The sequence below is a fragment of the Micropterus dolomieu genome, linkage group LG09 (assembly GCF_021292245.1).
Source record: "Micropterus dolomieu isolate WLL.071019.BEF.003 ecotype Adirondacks linkage group LG09, ASM2129224v1, whole genome shotgun sequence".
NCBI classification, from domain to species: domain Eukaryota; kingdom Metazoa; phylum Chordata; class Actinopteri; order Centrarchiformes; family Centrarchidae; genus Micropterus; species Micropterus dolomieu.
In genome coordinates, this window is record NC_060158.1 from 8,859,598 (window position 1) to 8,871,803 (window position 12,206).

Below are 12,206 nucleotides of genomic sequence, written 5' to 3' on the forward strand. Positions count from 1 at the left end.
GCAAATCCTGGCATGCACCACAAAGCCCATCTGTCTGTCTGTGAAACCAGCCCAAAGTTAACAACTGCCCATATGCAAGGAAAACATTAGTCATGATCAGTGCCAGTCTGGTGGAGGGGAAAAACAAGCAGTCATGTTTCCACAGCTTCCACCTCACAAACATCCCCGCTGCGTGCATCACAGTCACTCTCCTCCTGTGACATCCAGCCGGGGCAGAATGAGATGCCATTCAGCCAATGGAAACGAGCAGAGCCGGTGAAAGGCAGAGAGTGTTTCGCCTGGAAACTGCCGACCCAGTGTTCTCCCGATACACAAATACGTTTGGGGAATTTGAGGAATTTGCAATGGGGTATGTTATTCCTACACAGAGTCAGGAAGAGGACAGGCCTGACATAACACAGGCGGAGGCAGCTGGTGCAGATAAACCCTCCACTGTGGATGGATCGGAGTGAATTCACCAGCCATGTCATTTAAACTGAGCGAAACACCATTAAATTGAGAGCAATATGCACACAGGAATGTCCCTTGGCGGTTGGATCATTGTTTTGGCTGTGGCCTCGGTGTGTTTTTAGGGACATATTTTTCTCTTGACTGCTTTAAAAACTAACCTTGAGCGCGTTTGAATGACAGCAGCCCACATAATGACTGCTTACTGCTTTGCTAAAAACACGGCCAAGTGCCACATCAACACTCACTAAACTCAGAATAGCACTTTACAGCGGCTCAACCGCATAAACAGTTCTTTTACAATACTGCACCTGTGGTCAAAGAAGAGTTCACATCCTGTACTTCAGTAAAATACTAACACACATATTGAAAGTCCTGCTTTCATTTTTTAAAACCTAAGTGAAACTACATATATTAGCAAGATGTCTTCTTTCCTCTCACGTTAATCATCTCTGGACCCCTCAAATTTATCTGATGAACTAGCTCCATCTTGATTGGGTTCGACAATAAACTGCTATTTTCAATACACGAGTAATAACAATTTAATGACATACAATATAATATATAAATCACGAGGGCAATTTCACTGCAGACATCTGAATTGTAACAAGGGGCCCCAACTAGACCTGGATGCATTTATACGAATGCATCGTATATTATACTTTAATTCACTTAAATTTCCTTTATTTATCCAGGTAAAAGTCTTTTTAGATTAAAATGTCTTTTCTAAGGCAGACCACACTAAGAACACATAAACATGCACTACAAGAGTATAAACAATAGGCTATCGAAGATGCAAATTAAAATAGACAAAAATGTTGAAATGTAATGGAGGAGAAGTATAAATTAGCATAAAATAGAAATACTCTTAGTTTCACAGTAGCCTACAAGAGTAAATGTACTTAATTACTCCAGAAAACGATAGCACCTGCTGGTCTGCGCTGCGTGCAGCTCTACTGTTTGCTTAATAAACTCTTTTGGCTCCTTTTTCCCCTCCCTCGACGTTGAGATTAAAATACAAAGAGCTCAATTAATCCACAAGCCCCCGAAGCACTGCGGCCCTGTGCCCATGGCAGCCGACTAGCTATTTCCTGTTCCACCCTTCTGGCTTAACAGTGAACAGACCTCACTGTTTGTGGCCAGCGGAGGACAGATCACCTCCCTCTGGTCAGCAGTGCGGCTCAAATCTGCACAGAGGCAGAATAACTCCAGTAAAGGGTGATTTCTAGATAAGTGAGGACTCTACAGTGTGGTTTACCTGCATTTTGGGGCTTTTATCTTGGAGTCAGATGCCAGGGGTTCATGCATGTTTCACAAATCTCTCAGGAAAAGGAAATACCTCCTTCCTCAACACTAGTCTGGAGCATTTCTGGCTGGTCCTCCTCCTCTGAATGATGACAGGGAGTGGATCATAGTAGAGGGCTGCTCCCTCTCTGGCAGTCCAGCAGCAACATCAGCTCCTCTGTCACGAACACTGAGTGACCAACAACCTCCCACTGCTTCCCAGTCCACATTATGGGATCTAATCCACGTGTTGGCTGACAGACCAGGTCTGGATCTAAATTCTTTGTTTTTCAGTGGAATCTTTGTGTTCGTCCAGCTGTGTATCTCCCATCCAGGACCAAGGTGAGTGATGGTCTGACAGATGAGCTTATATTTATCTTTTACTCTTTTTTTCTTCAAAAAATGTTTAATTTTCATGTAATTCAAGCTTTTATTGCACATTACAGGAGCCTTCTGTCAGGAAGATGGACTCTCAGGCCTTTTTACACTCAGATTTTTAAACATTTTTACATTTTCACAAGGGTCTTCCTAAATATACTGTTGTTGCTCTGCTGTCAGGCAATAAACAAGGCAACAACTAGTTTATTAGAAGGGCATGCACCATGTTCTTTACAATGCCACAAAAACTATAAAATTCTTTATAGGTGTAGTAGCAACAACATGCCAAAAATCACCAACACTTTGAATATGAATTCACAGCTTGTTTTCTGAGACCTTTTTTATTCAATTTCTATTGTGTTTAATGGTAGTATTTTTGACAGGAACTCCCTGTCTGAGAGTCCAGAAACATTTATTGGAAGCAGGGTTTACTACTGTAAAAGAAAAAGTCTTATTTTGTATGGTTTCAAGTTCCATCTTTTGACTTAAAAAGGATTATCTAAGCAGGAAGTGTGGGAGGGTTGAACGGCAGTGCATTTTATGGGGTTACATAAACAGCTACAGCTGCCTTGCTTTGCATGTGTATAGTAAAGTCGAGAAGTTATTGGACATGTCTGGAAATGTTAGGTGTTAAATCTGTCTGCCCAAGACTGCGGCTGCAAAAAAACGGACATTTGTCTCCCTCTGGTATTTGTGTGGTGCTTCCAGCTCAGACAAACTTCACCACAAACTGCCTGAAATTCTGTGGAGTTCTGCATAAAAATAAATGTATAGTGTTATTCTGCAAGTGACAAAGCAGGACACGAGTGAGCACTTCTACGAGGACACAATTTTGTAAACTAATAATTAGTGTTGGTTGCACAAATAGTCGATTTTGGCACTACAGTCTCCATCTCATCCCTTCTGTCTGTAATTAAGTTCTAAAATCTTCTTTTCTTAAAACAAGAAATAAATAGAATATTTTGCACCTGTTTTCAGAAAAAAATCAACTTGTTTCATGAAGCTTCCAGTGAAATAAGTATCTGGAGCTTAAAATGTGAAAGAATAAAACAGGTCACTGCACTAAAATCAAGACAAATTAAACTTGATTTTGCAATGAAACAATAGATTCACATTGGAAACAAGTAGAAATAGTCTTACAGCACTCGCAGACTGTTGCACTTCTGTGTTTATGCTTGCGCTTTCTTGCCAAGAGTCAGATGGAAAGATCGATACCATTCTCTAAATGTGAAGCTGCATCCAGTAAGCTTAGCTTACCATATTTCCTAAAACTTTTATGTCTTAAGGCCACTAAAAACTATAAATGGAAATTGTTCACTTCACTGCCAAGAGTTAGAGAGATTGATACCACTCTTGAAACTGCCCACCAAATATAAAGCTACCGCCAGCCGCCAGTTAGCTTAGCATAAAGAATGGAAACATACAAGAAATAGAAGTTTTACTGGGGTTTATGTGAATTATTTATTGGTCCGGAGCAAATGCTTGGGAGCTGATTCAAGAAATATTTTGGGATATAAAAACAGCAAATTGTTTTCAAATCTCTAAACAGTTGGCAGAAATTGTACCTCTGGACAGAGAAAGCTGGCTGTTACCCAGTGTTTATACTAAATGCAACAAAGTAAATACATCCCAAAATGTTGAACTATTCCTTTAAAGACTCAAATTACAGAAATATGACTTCATAAGAAGATAATATGTGCAGTGTGATAAATGCTGATCAACAGTCTGGTGGGCATGTAGAACATCTGGGTGTAAAAGCCAGTCTTTAATTAAAATAAACATTTGAACTTTTACACCAGCTGAACCAAAACCACTTATGTTGTTAAGGTCTGCGGGCTGCCAATTGAGGGTGCAGATGGAGTCGTGCTTCTTCTGTCTGTGAGTTAAATGCCGAACAGAAGGCAGCACTGGTTGAGACCCACTGGTTCCCATGAGTCAATGGACCTCGAGTGAGCCACTAAAGCAACTACTAGTGTAATTGCCCCCCCTTCAGAGTGTACAGGGTCTGCCAAGAATCACCAGGATAAAGATCAGGGTGGGAGCGACTCAAGCCCCCAGTGGCAGTGATTGGAGCAGGGCACGATTTCGCTCTCCCTGGAGAGAAAGCACCAGAAAGAAAAACATTCTGCTCCCACGCACATTGTTGTTGTAATGACAGGGAATGTGAGGGGGTGGGAAATCATGTCATCATGTTTACATCAAGCTTTACTGTAACCGTGGGACCATCTGTGACAGGGTTTAATACTAAATCCCCCACTTAAGCCTCATCTAACATTTGAGACTCTCACGCTCTTGCGTTCACCCTAATAACCAAAAACATAGAAGTAAATCCTGGAAGGACATATTACTGTTGAATTTTTAGCAAGCCGTGATGTCCATCTATTGGTCGATAACTCTCAACAACTATTGGCTCTACTATTGGGATGGTGCTTTTGTCTTGTTTGTACATTATTTTAATATCACGTTCTCATAAGGCACCCTTTGTAAATTGTTTATAAGTTGTAACTAAGGGCTTTATTAATGTTAACAAATAATTTACTAATGCTTTATAGATCCGTACTAAGCCATTAATACGAACAACTTTTGGGCTGCCAGGTTGTGAAAAATCTCCAGCACAAAACCTGCTTTGTCTTTTTAGATACTTCCTTACTTCATCATGACAACTTTTCCAATAATGGACAGTGTGACAAAAGGGCTGCAGGACATCTGGACCAAAATCTATTAATAAACAATGTACTAAAGGTTCATTGTGTAAGCTTTATTGGCATCTAGTGGCGAGGGTTGCAAATTTCAGCAAGCGCCTCACAGTGCATTCACCTGCTCCTCGGATTTCCCGAGTTGTGAAGTCATTTCTCCGACTTCATAAGTCGGAATGTGGACAACATGGATGCTACTACAAAGATGTGTTGGATTATCAGACTATATAAACAACACTAGTTCACTCTACATGGACAGCAAACTAACCATATTACAAAATGTGTTTGTGCAATATGTGATTTTGCACGAATCAAAGTTCTGTATAGTTCTTCATGTCCCATGTACACTTTATTTCTCTTTTTGCAATAAAGATTTAAGGAGGATATTGTAACAATCCTTTATTAAATCTTATTAACATTTGTAGCACAAAAGATAGAAACCAATGAGAATTTATTAACAGATATCCAACATTTATAACAAACAGAAAAGATAAAAACCCGCAAAAAAGGATTATCACAATGTGGAAAAAATTATTCTGGTCATCTGATCCTTAAGGTGTTATACATTTATGATTTATTAACGATTAATAAAGCTAGTAGTTACTTATAAACTTATAAACGCTTCAAACCTTACCATCATTCAAAACTCAGAGACGGACAAACAATGGCAACAAAACAAAACGAAAACATACTTTGTTTGTAATAACATTTTGTTATTAGCTGGAGTTTCTCCCAGTGGAAACACAATTCAAAATCCAAGCAACACGTGCATGCATCTGTCAAGCCACTTTTTCTGTGGGAAAATAGAGCATAAACAACCCGTTTCCTGGATGCCAGAAAAGAGCCTCCTCAGGCCCTGATGTCATAAATATAAACATCCCTGTCGGACACAGAGGGCCCCCGTGTCCTCACCGCAGGCCTGAGTGTAAAACACTTATGAGGAACACAATGTCCTCGTCTACTGACCTTCGACACTCGTTTAAATCACAGGAATTTTGTCACGCCTTTGGCATCTTGGATGAGCTCAGACTTCCCTGGTGGGTTTGAAAGTGAAACTATTGTTTCTTATTAAATCAGATTGAGATGTATATACTAACTGTCCGCTTGTGTTTGTTTGTGACAGGCTCAGTCGTTGGTGGATAGTTCAGCAGTTTAAAAGAAAGTCCTGGAGATGGTAGATATTTGAATCCAAGGATGGAGCCTGTTAAACGAGACATGGAGCTGCTCAGTAACAGCATGGCGACCTATGCTCACATCAAAGGTAAAAACTCAGTGCGTCTGTAACTGTGGTTCCCAACCTCAGGCGCACGACTCCCTTTAATGAGGTCACAAGATGATAACCAGTGTTAGAAATTTAGAAAAATAACTAAATTGCCCAACACAAAATTTAGATTTTAAATTGTTTCTATATTTCCTACCAAATACTGTATAGTTTTACTTTCTCAGGCCTAAAGTACTTTCTTGCTGAGAGTTAGATGAGAAGATACCACTTTCATGTCTGTACGCCAAATATGAAGCTATCGCCAGCAACCACAAAGACTGCAAACGGGGAAACTACTAGCCAGTGGTAAGAAAACTCGACTAGTAGCACCTCTAAAGCTCACTAATTAACACATTTGTTCTCTTTGTTTAATCAGTACAAAAAAAAGAATTGATGTAAAAACAACAACTTGTAGTTTTACTGGACTGGACTATTTCTTTCTTCCAATAACTTCCTGGAGTCTCCAAAGATTACATGGTACGCTGATGACAAGTTTTCCTTTTTAAAGTTTGTTTTTTCAAATTGCTGGTAAGCACATTTTGTTACCTTCCGACGGGCACGGCTTGCTGTTTTTGGTCTTTATGTTAAGCTAAGTTTGTTTATTGTTGCTTTAAGAGCTAGACCTAGTTTTAACTACTTCTATAATTTAGGGAAGTTCAGTCAAGTGGTTACCAACTTGGGGGTCACAAGATGATTCTGAGGGATTGTGAGAAGATTAATTCAGTGTAAAAATGAAAAAACAAAGTTTTGTTACAAATCTTTGCTTTTTTAGTGAACTATTGGATAATTTTGCCCTTTGAGCCCCAAACTGTTATTTAAATTAAGCCATCTGAGCAGGTCGGGGAGGGAAATGTCTCTTTGGTGTTACTGCTAACAACTCATAGACATCTAAAATGTGACGAGGGGCCCAAAATAGACTGCTCTTTTGCAATGAAAAACACTGGTTTAATCTTAAACAAAGTATTTTTTGTAACTAGTAATTGTAGCTTTCAGATAAATGTAGTGAAGTAAAAGCGGGCGAAAGAGGCGAATAGTAGCCTAGCAAAAAATGGAAAAATAAAATAGGCCAGTTGAAATGTTACTTTCATTAAAACCACTGTGTCCACTGTGTTTCTCTGCTCACACAGCCAATCCAGAGAGCTTCGCCCTCTACTTCATGATGGGCGTTTGTTTCGGCCTGCTCATGGCACTGTGCCTCCTGGTGACCGGCATCGCCTGCAGGACTCGCCGTCGCAGCAGGCCTCCCCCTTCCCCCGAGAGGAGACAGCTGAAGGAGTCCAGCGAGGAAGAGGAGGATGAAGAGGATGAGAGTGTTGCAGAGGAGGCGAGGATCCCCAAAGTGAGTGATCGCAGCAGCCACTCCAACGGTACTCTGAGGAGCGTGAACGTGTTCACGTCAGCCGAGGAGCTGGAGAAGGCGCGGCGTCTGGAGGAGAGGGAACGAATCGTCAGGGAGATCTGGAGAAATGGACAACCGGACATCCTGGTCACAGGGACGGGGACTATTGGAAGAGTGCATTACCACTAACAGACACTTTGACTGTTCCCTGAAAACCCACCTTACAGACTGAAAAGGGCTGGACATACACAGAACATTGTGTGGTGACCCCAAGTGTTCAATATAGAAATAAGGGACTGCATTAGGAAGGCTGAACCTTATGTTCCTTATGTTCCCAGGGGTTATTAATGTTTTCTTTTAACTCCTCTTTTCATTCAGAAACAAGACTTGTGCTGTGTCTCAATTCGGATACTTCCATTAGTACACTTAGGCTACATGTAGTACACTGTGTACACTGTGTCCTTATGCCTACTTGCGTAGGGTAGTGTCTCAAGTCAAACACTGCTGTTGTGCACTTACCTGACTATTACAGCTTTTGACAGCTTCTTCTTTTAAATGGCAAATTGTAACCGGGCTGATCATTATCGCTAACATCCAACCGCTACTGTCACTTTCCAAAATGTTTGCTGGCTTGCATTGACTTCAATTGAATTGTATTAAGAATGAATAAAAATGAACGTACTTTTACAATCCAAACTGCTGCAGCGTCCTCAGTCACCAGTTTCACATGTTTGAAGATAGGTTGGTGCTCCCTCTCCTTTCACTGCATAGCCAATATGGTGACCACTGACGGTGAGAAGTCTCCAGCGTCCAACATCCAGGTAATTACAGTGTGCTGCATTCTGCTATTATAATCAGTGTGAACGCACTTATGCACTCAAAATAGAAAGTGTAAGTATGGAGTGCTTAAGATGGCACAACATGAAAGGTCAGGGATCACCAAAGATATTACAATTTATCCTGAGGGGACCATGACTGAGTGTACATCATTTCATGACAATCCGTCAAAAAGTTGTTGAGACATTTCAGTCTGGACCAAAGTAGTGGACTGGTCGAACATCGCCATCCTAACAGTCATGTAGCTAGCTTGGCTAAAAACTGCAAACCTTACCCACAACATGTCAAAACAATAGGCCTAAGTGTTAAATTAGATAAACTTGTTTAATGAAATTGTGTACAACCATTTCAAATTAAATAAAATACATATTTAGGATGAGAAAAAAGTTATTTTGTACTTTCCTTTACCTCCAGCCAAAAGACAAATTACAGTACCCTCCGCATTTTCTGACTCCCTCTCCCCCAAACAAAGGTGACTGAGTATGGAGGGCCCTCATGTGAGGAGGGCCCCAAAAAATACTAAAATCAGTAGCCGTGCATCTGGGGCAGGGCCCACCGAGAATGCCTATGTAAAGGGTCCAGGGGTCTCATTTATAAATGGTGCGTACGTACAAAGCAGGGCTGGCGCACAAAAGAACCATGACTGAGGATGATAAACACAAACGGAGATGGTTATTAATGGAAAAATAATGTAAAACAGCCGTCAGTAAAAGTAAAATTAATGTTGCAGACTGTATATATACAGTATATATATATATGTAAGACGGTGGCAGGTGAAAGTGCGACGTGTTTTCTGTCATCTGTCCTCCAACACCGCACGCACAAATGCCATATTGAAAATGAACAGCACACTAAACCAAGAGGAGTAAACTAAAAAATAAAAAGAAGCCAACTTTCTGCAATAACTATGCTAGCTAACTACACCTGGCTAACTACAACTTAGTTAACTTAACTAACTAAACTAGAAAGACAAACCAACAGTTAGACCTACTGTAAGTTCTAAGTAAATTACATGATAAATTGGTTAGCTAGCTCACAACGATGTTTATTGGTTTTATGCTCTGACTTAACGAGCCGTGACGGCGTGGCAGTTTTTTAAAGAGGCATGACAATGCGCCTGCGCAAGCTTGTCGAATGACGTATGACTTAACTTTGAGCACAAAATTAAGTTATTTGTCAAAAAATCTTTGACAAACTATGTCAAATACAACTAATGTCAAAATACACTGGAGGGGGGCTTTAAGTAAAAGTATTAATACCACCGAGTTACTCTGTTACAAGTAAAAGTCATGCATTCAACATTTTACTTAAGTAGAAGTACAGAAGTTTTAGCATCAAAATATGTACCAAAAGTACTCATTATGCAGACTATATTATCAGATTATAATTATTGATTCATTAATGTGTACTTCACTTTAATTGAATTAACTACTTTGTATATTTTATCTGCTGGGTAGCTTGTGTATTTCCTCCTCGGGATCAAAGAGTTTTTATCCTAATCTATAATATAGGTTAAGATCATAATTTATTTGTTGATTTTATTTTGGATAAAAGAATTTTTATTCAAATCAAACTAAATCTGGAGAGTAATTTAAGCGATCAAATACATGTAGGGGAGTAAAAAGTTTTTGCTTGTGAGATGTAGTGTATAAAGTATGAAGTATAAATTAGTAGAAATGGAAATATTCAAGTCAAAGTACCTGAAAATTGTACTTAAAGTAAAGTACTTGAGTGAGTACCTTACTTTCTGTGTTTTTGTGGCGAGCATTTAACCAAACGATCATTCAAGAAAATAATCTGTATATTAATCAAAAAGGAGAACAGTCATTAGTTGAAGCCCTGCTGTGAAACTACTGGATGCAGCAGAGAAGTCAGCTTCCCACAGAAACCCTCCACTATTCTCCCAGTTTGTCTCTCTGACTCCATCACTTCCTGTGTTTCTATTTAACAGGGCCTGTTCATATTTCCCACAGCTCCCATCACCTTCTCTCCCAGTTTCAGCTCCAGCACTGCAGCTCTCTATGCTGAAGACGTGTCTGTTTGGGGCTATGAAAGAGCCATTTACCTCAGCTGTACTGTAGAAATTACCAATGCAGAGCTTCCCCAAGTGGATCCAAGCGATGTCCCAGGGGACGATCTCATTTTCTGTTGGCTGGATTTTCCTCCAGTATCCATGAAAAGGCGGGTTATGATACAACAGGAGTGCTTGTGTCCAGTGTTGCTGGCTGAGTGCGAGATTATTTTATTATTTTAGAGACAACTCTCAATACTGACATGAGACACTCGTGACCTCATGGTGCGCTCATTCTGTTACACTTGTCTTTGGTCCCTCTTTAACAGATAAAGTACGATATTTAACATTGTTTTGCCACCTTGAAAGTGTTGGGGATTTGGTTATAAACATGATTCTGAACTGATGACAGCTTTAAAGAGGTGGTATTATACATTTTCAGGTTCAAAATCTTATTAATGGGTTGTACCAGAACAGTTTTACATGGTTTAATTTTCAAAAAACACCATATTTTTTTCATACTTCACAATGCTGCAGCTCCTCTTTTCACCGTGTTGAACGCTTCCTTTTAGCTATGGAGTGATACATCTTGCCTCTATATGATCTTTGTTGGGAGTTGCACATGCGCAGTTCCTAGTTAGGGACTACTAGCCAATCAGAAGCAGAGAAGGGCGGGTGAGTAAGAAGTCGGTAAACTAATGTGGGTAATGTTTCCAACCAGTTTAGCAACATAGACTGGAGCAAGAGTTTGAGAGTGGTGGGTTATTAATCTGTAACAAATGTATCTTTCATCTATGAAGTTTTAACTGAGCTCTGTCTCTACATCACACTAACAACTTTATGTCCATTGACTGCCTGGAGGATAGTTGGTTTTTGGAAGGGAGAGGAGGTGTGTGCTGCAGTTCAGTGTTTTTCCACCGGTGTTTTCGAGGGCGTGTCAGAGTAGCTGCTTGGCGTGCAATATATGAGGCGCATGCTTTCATCCCTGTGACATCACAGGGATGAAAGGTAAACGGCTGGACTACAGACAAGCTGTTCAGTCATTTCATAGCAGAGTTTTCTGGGGAATATGGGAACTCCCTTTGGGCTGGACTTCACTTTGCAAACCTATTACATGCACAAAAAAAGATACACTGCTCAAAAAAAATAAAGGGAACACTAAAATAACACATCCTAGATCTGAATTAATGAAATAATCTCATTAAATACTCCTTTCTTTACATAGTTGAATGTGCTGACAACAAAATCACACAAAAATTATCAATGGAAATCAAATTTATCAACCCATGGAGGTCTGGATTTGGAGTCACACTCTAAATCAAAGTGGAAAACCACACTACAGGCTAATCCAACTTTGACGTAATGTCCTTAAAACAAGTCCAAATGAGGCTCAGTAGTGTGTGTGGCCTCCACGTGCCTGTATGTCCTCCCTACAACGCCTGGGCACGCTCCTGATGAGGTGGCGGATGGTCTCCTGAGGGATCTCCTCCCAGACCTGGACTAAAGCATCCGCCAACTCCTGGACAGTCTGTGGTGCAACGTGGCGTTGGTGGATGGAGCGAGACATGATGTCCCAGATGTGCTCAATTGGATTCAGGTCTGGGGAACGGGTGGGCCAGTCCATAGCATCAATGCCTTCCTCTTGCAGGAACTGCTGATACAACCCCCACCTGTGGACGTCGGGCCCTCATACCACCCTCATGGAGTCTGTTTCTGACCGTTTGAGCAGACACATGCACATTTGTGGCCTGCTGGAGGTCATTTTGCAGGGCTCTGGCAGTGCTCCTCCTGCTCCTCCTTGCACAAAGGCGGAGGTAGCGGTCCTGCTGCTGGGTTGTTGCCCTCCTACGGCCTCCTCCACGTCTCCTGATGTACTGGCCTGTCTCCTGGTAGCGCCTATGTGCTCTGGACACTACACTGACAGACACAGCAAACCTTCTTGCCACAGCTCGC

General features: G+C 40.8%; 1 protein-coding gene across 1 annotated transcript; it reads left to right on the top strand.

Annotated features, from left to right (window-relative positions):
* Nucleotides 1-1,625: 1,625 nt before the first annotated feature.
* On the top strand, nucleotides 1,626-8,097 carry eva1bb (eva-1 homolog Bb (C. elegans)). The gene is made up of 3 exons (XM_046059747.1): nucleotides 1,626-2,073; nucleotides 5,929-6,066; nucleotides 7,194-8,097. Exons 2-3 carry the CDS (start codon nucleotides 6,000-6,002, stop codon nucleotides 7,592-7,594), a joined length of 468 nt encoding a protein of 155 aa, XP_045915703.1. The 5' UTR covers nucleotides 1,626-2,073; nucleotides 5,929-5,999; the 3' UTR covers nucleotides 7,595-8,097.
* Nucleotides 8,098-12,206: the final 4,109 nt, after the last annotated feature.

What these genes read in the sequence shown, in the direction of transcription:
- eva1bb (XM_046059747.1), top strand. Translation starts at nt 6,000, where the DNA reads ATGGAGCCTGTTAAACGAGACATGGAGCTGCTCAGTAACAGCATGGCG. An exon ending in GACCTATGCTCACATCAAAG is followed by an intron (nt 6,067 to 7,193) that starts GTAAAAACTCAG and finishes CTGCTCACACAG; the next exon opens with CCAATCCAGAGAGCTTCGCC.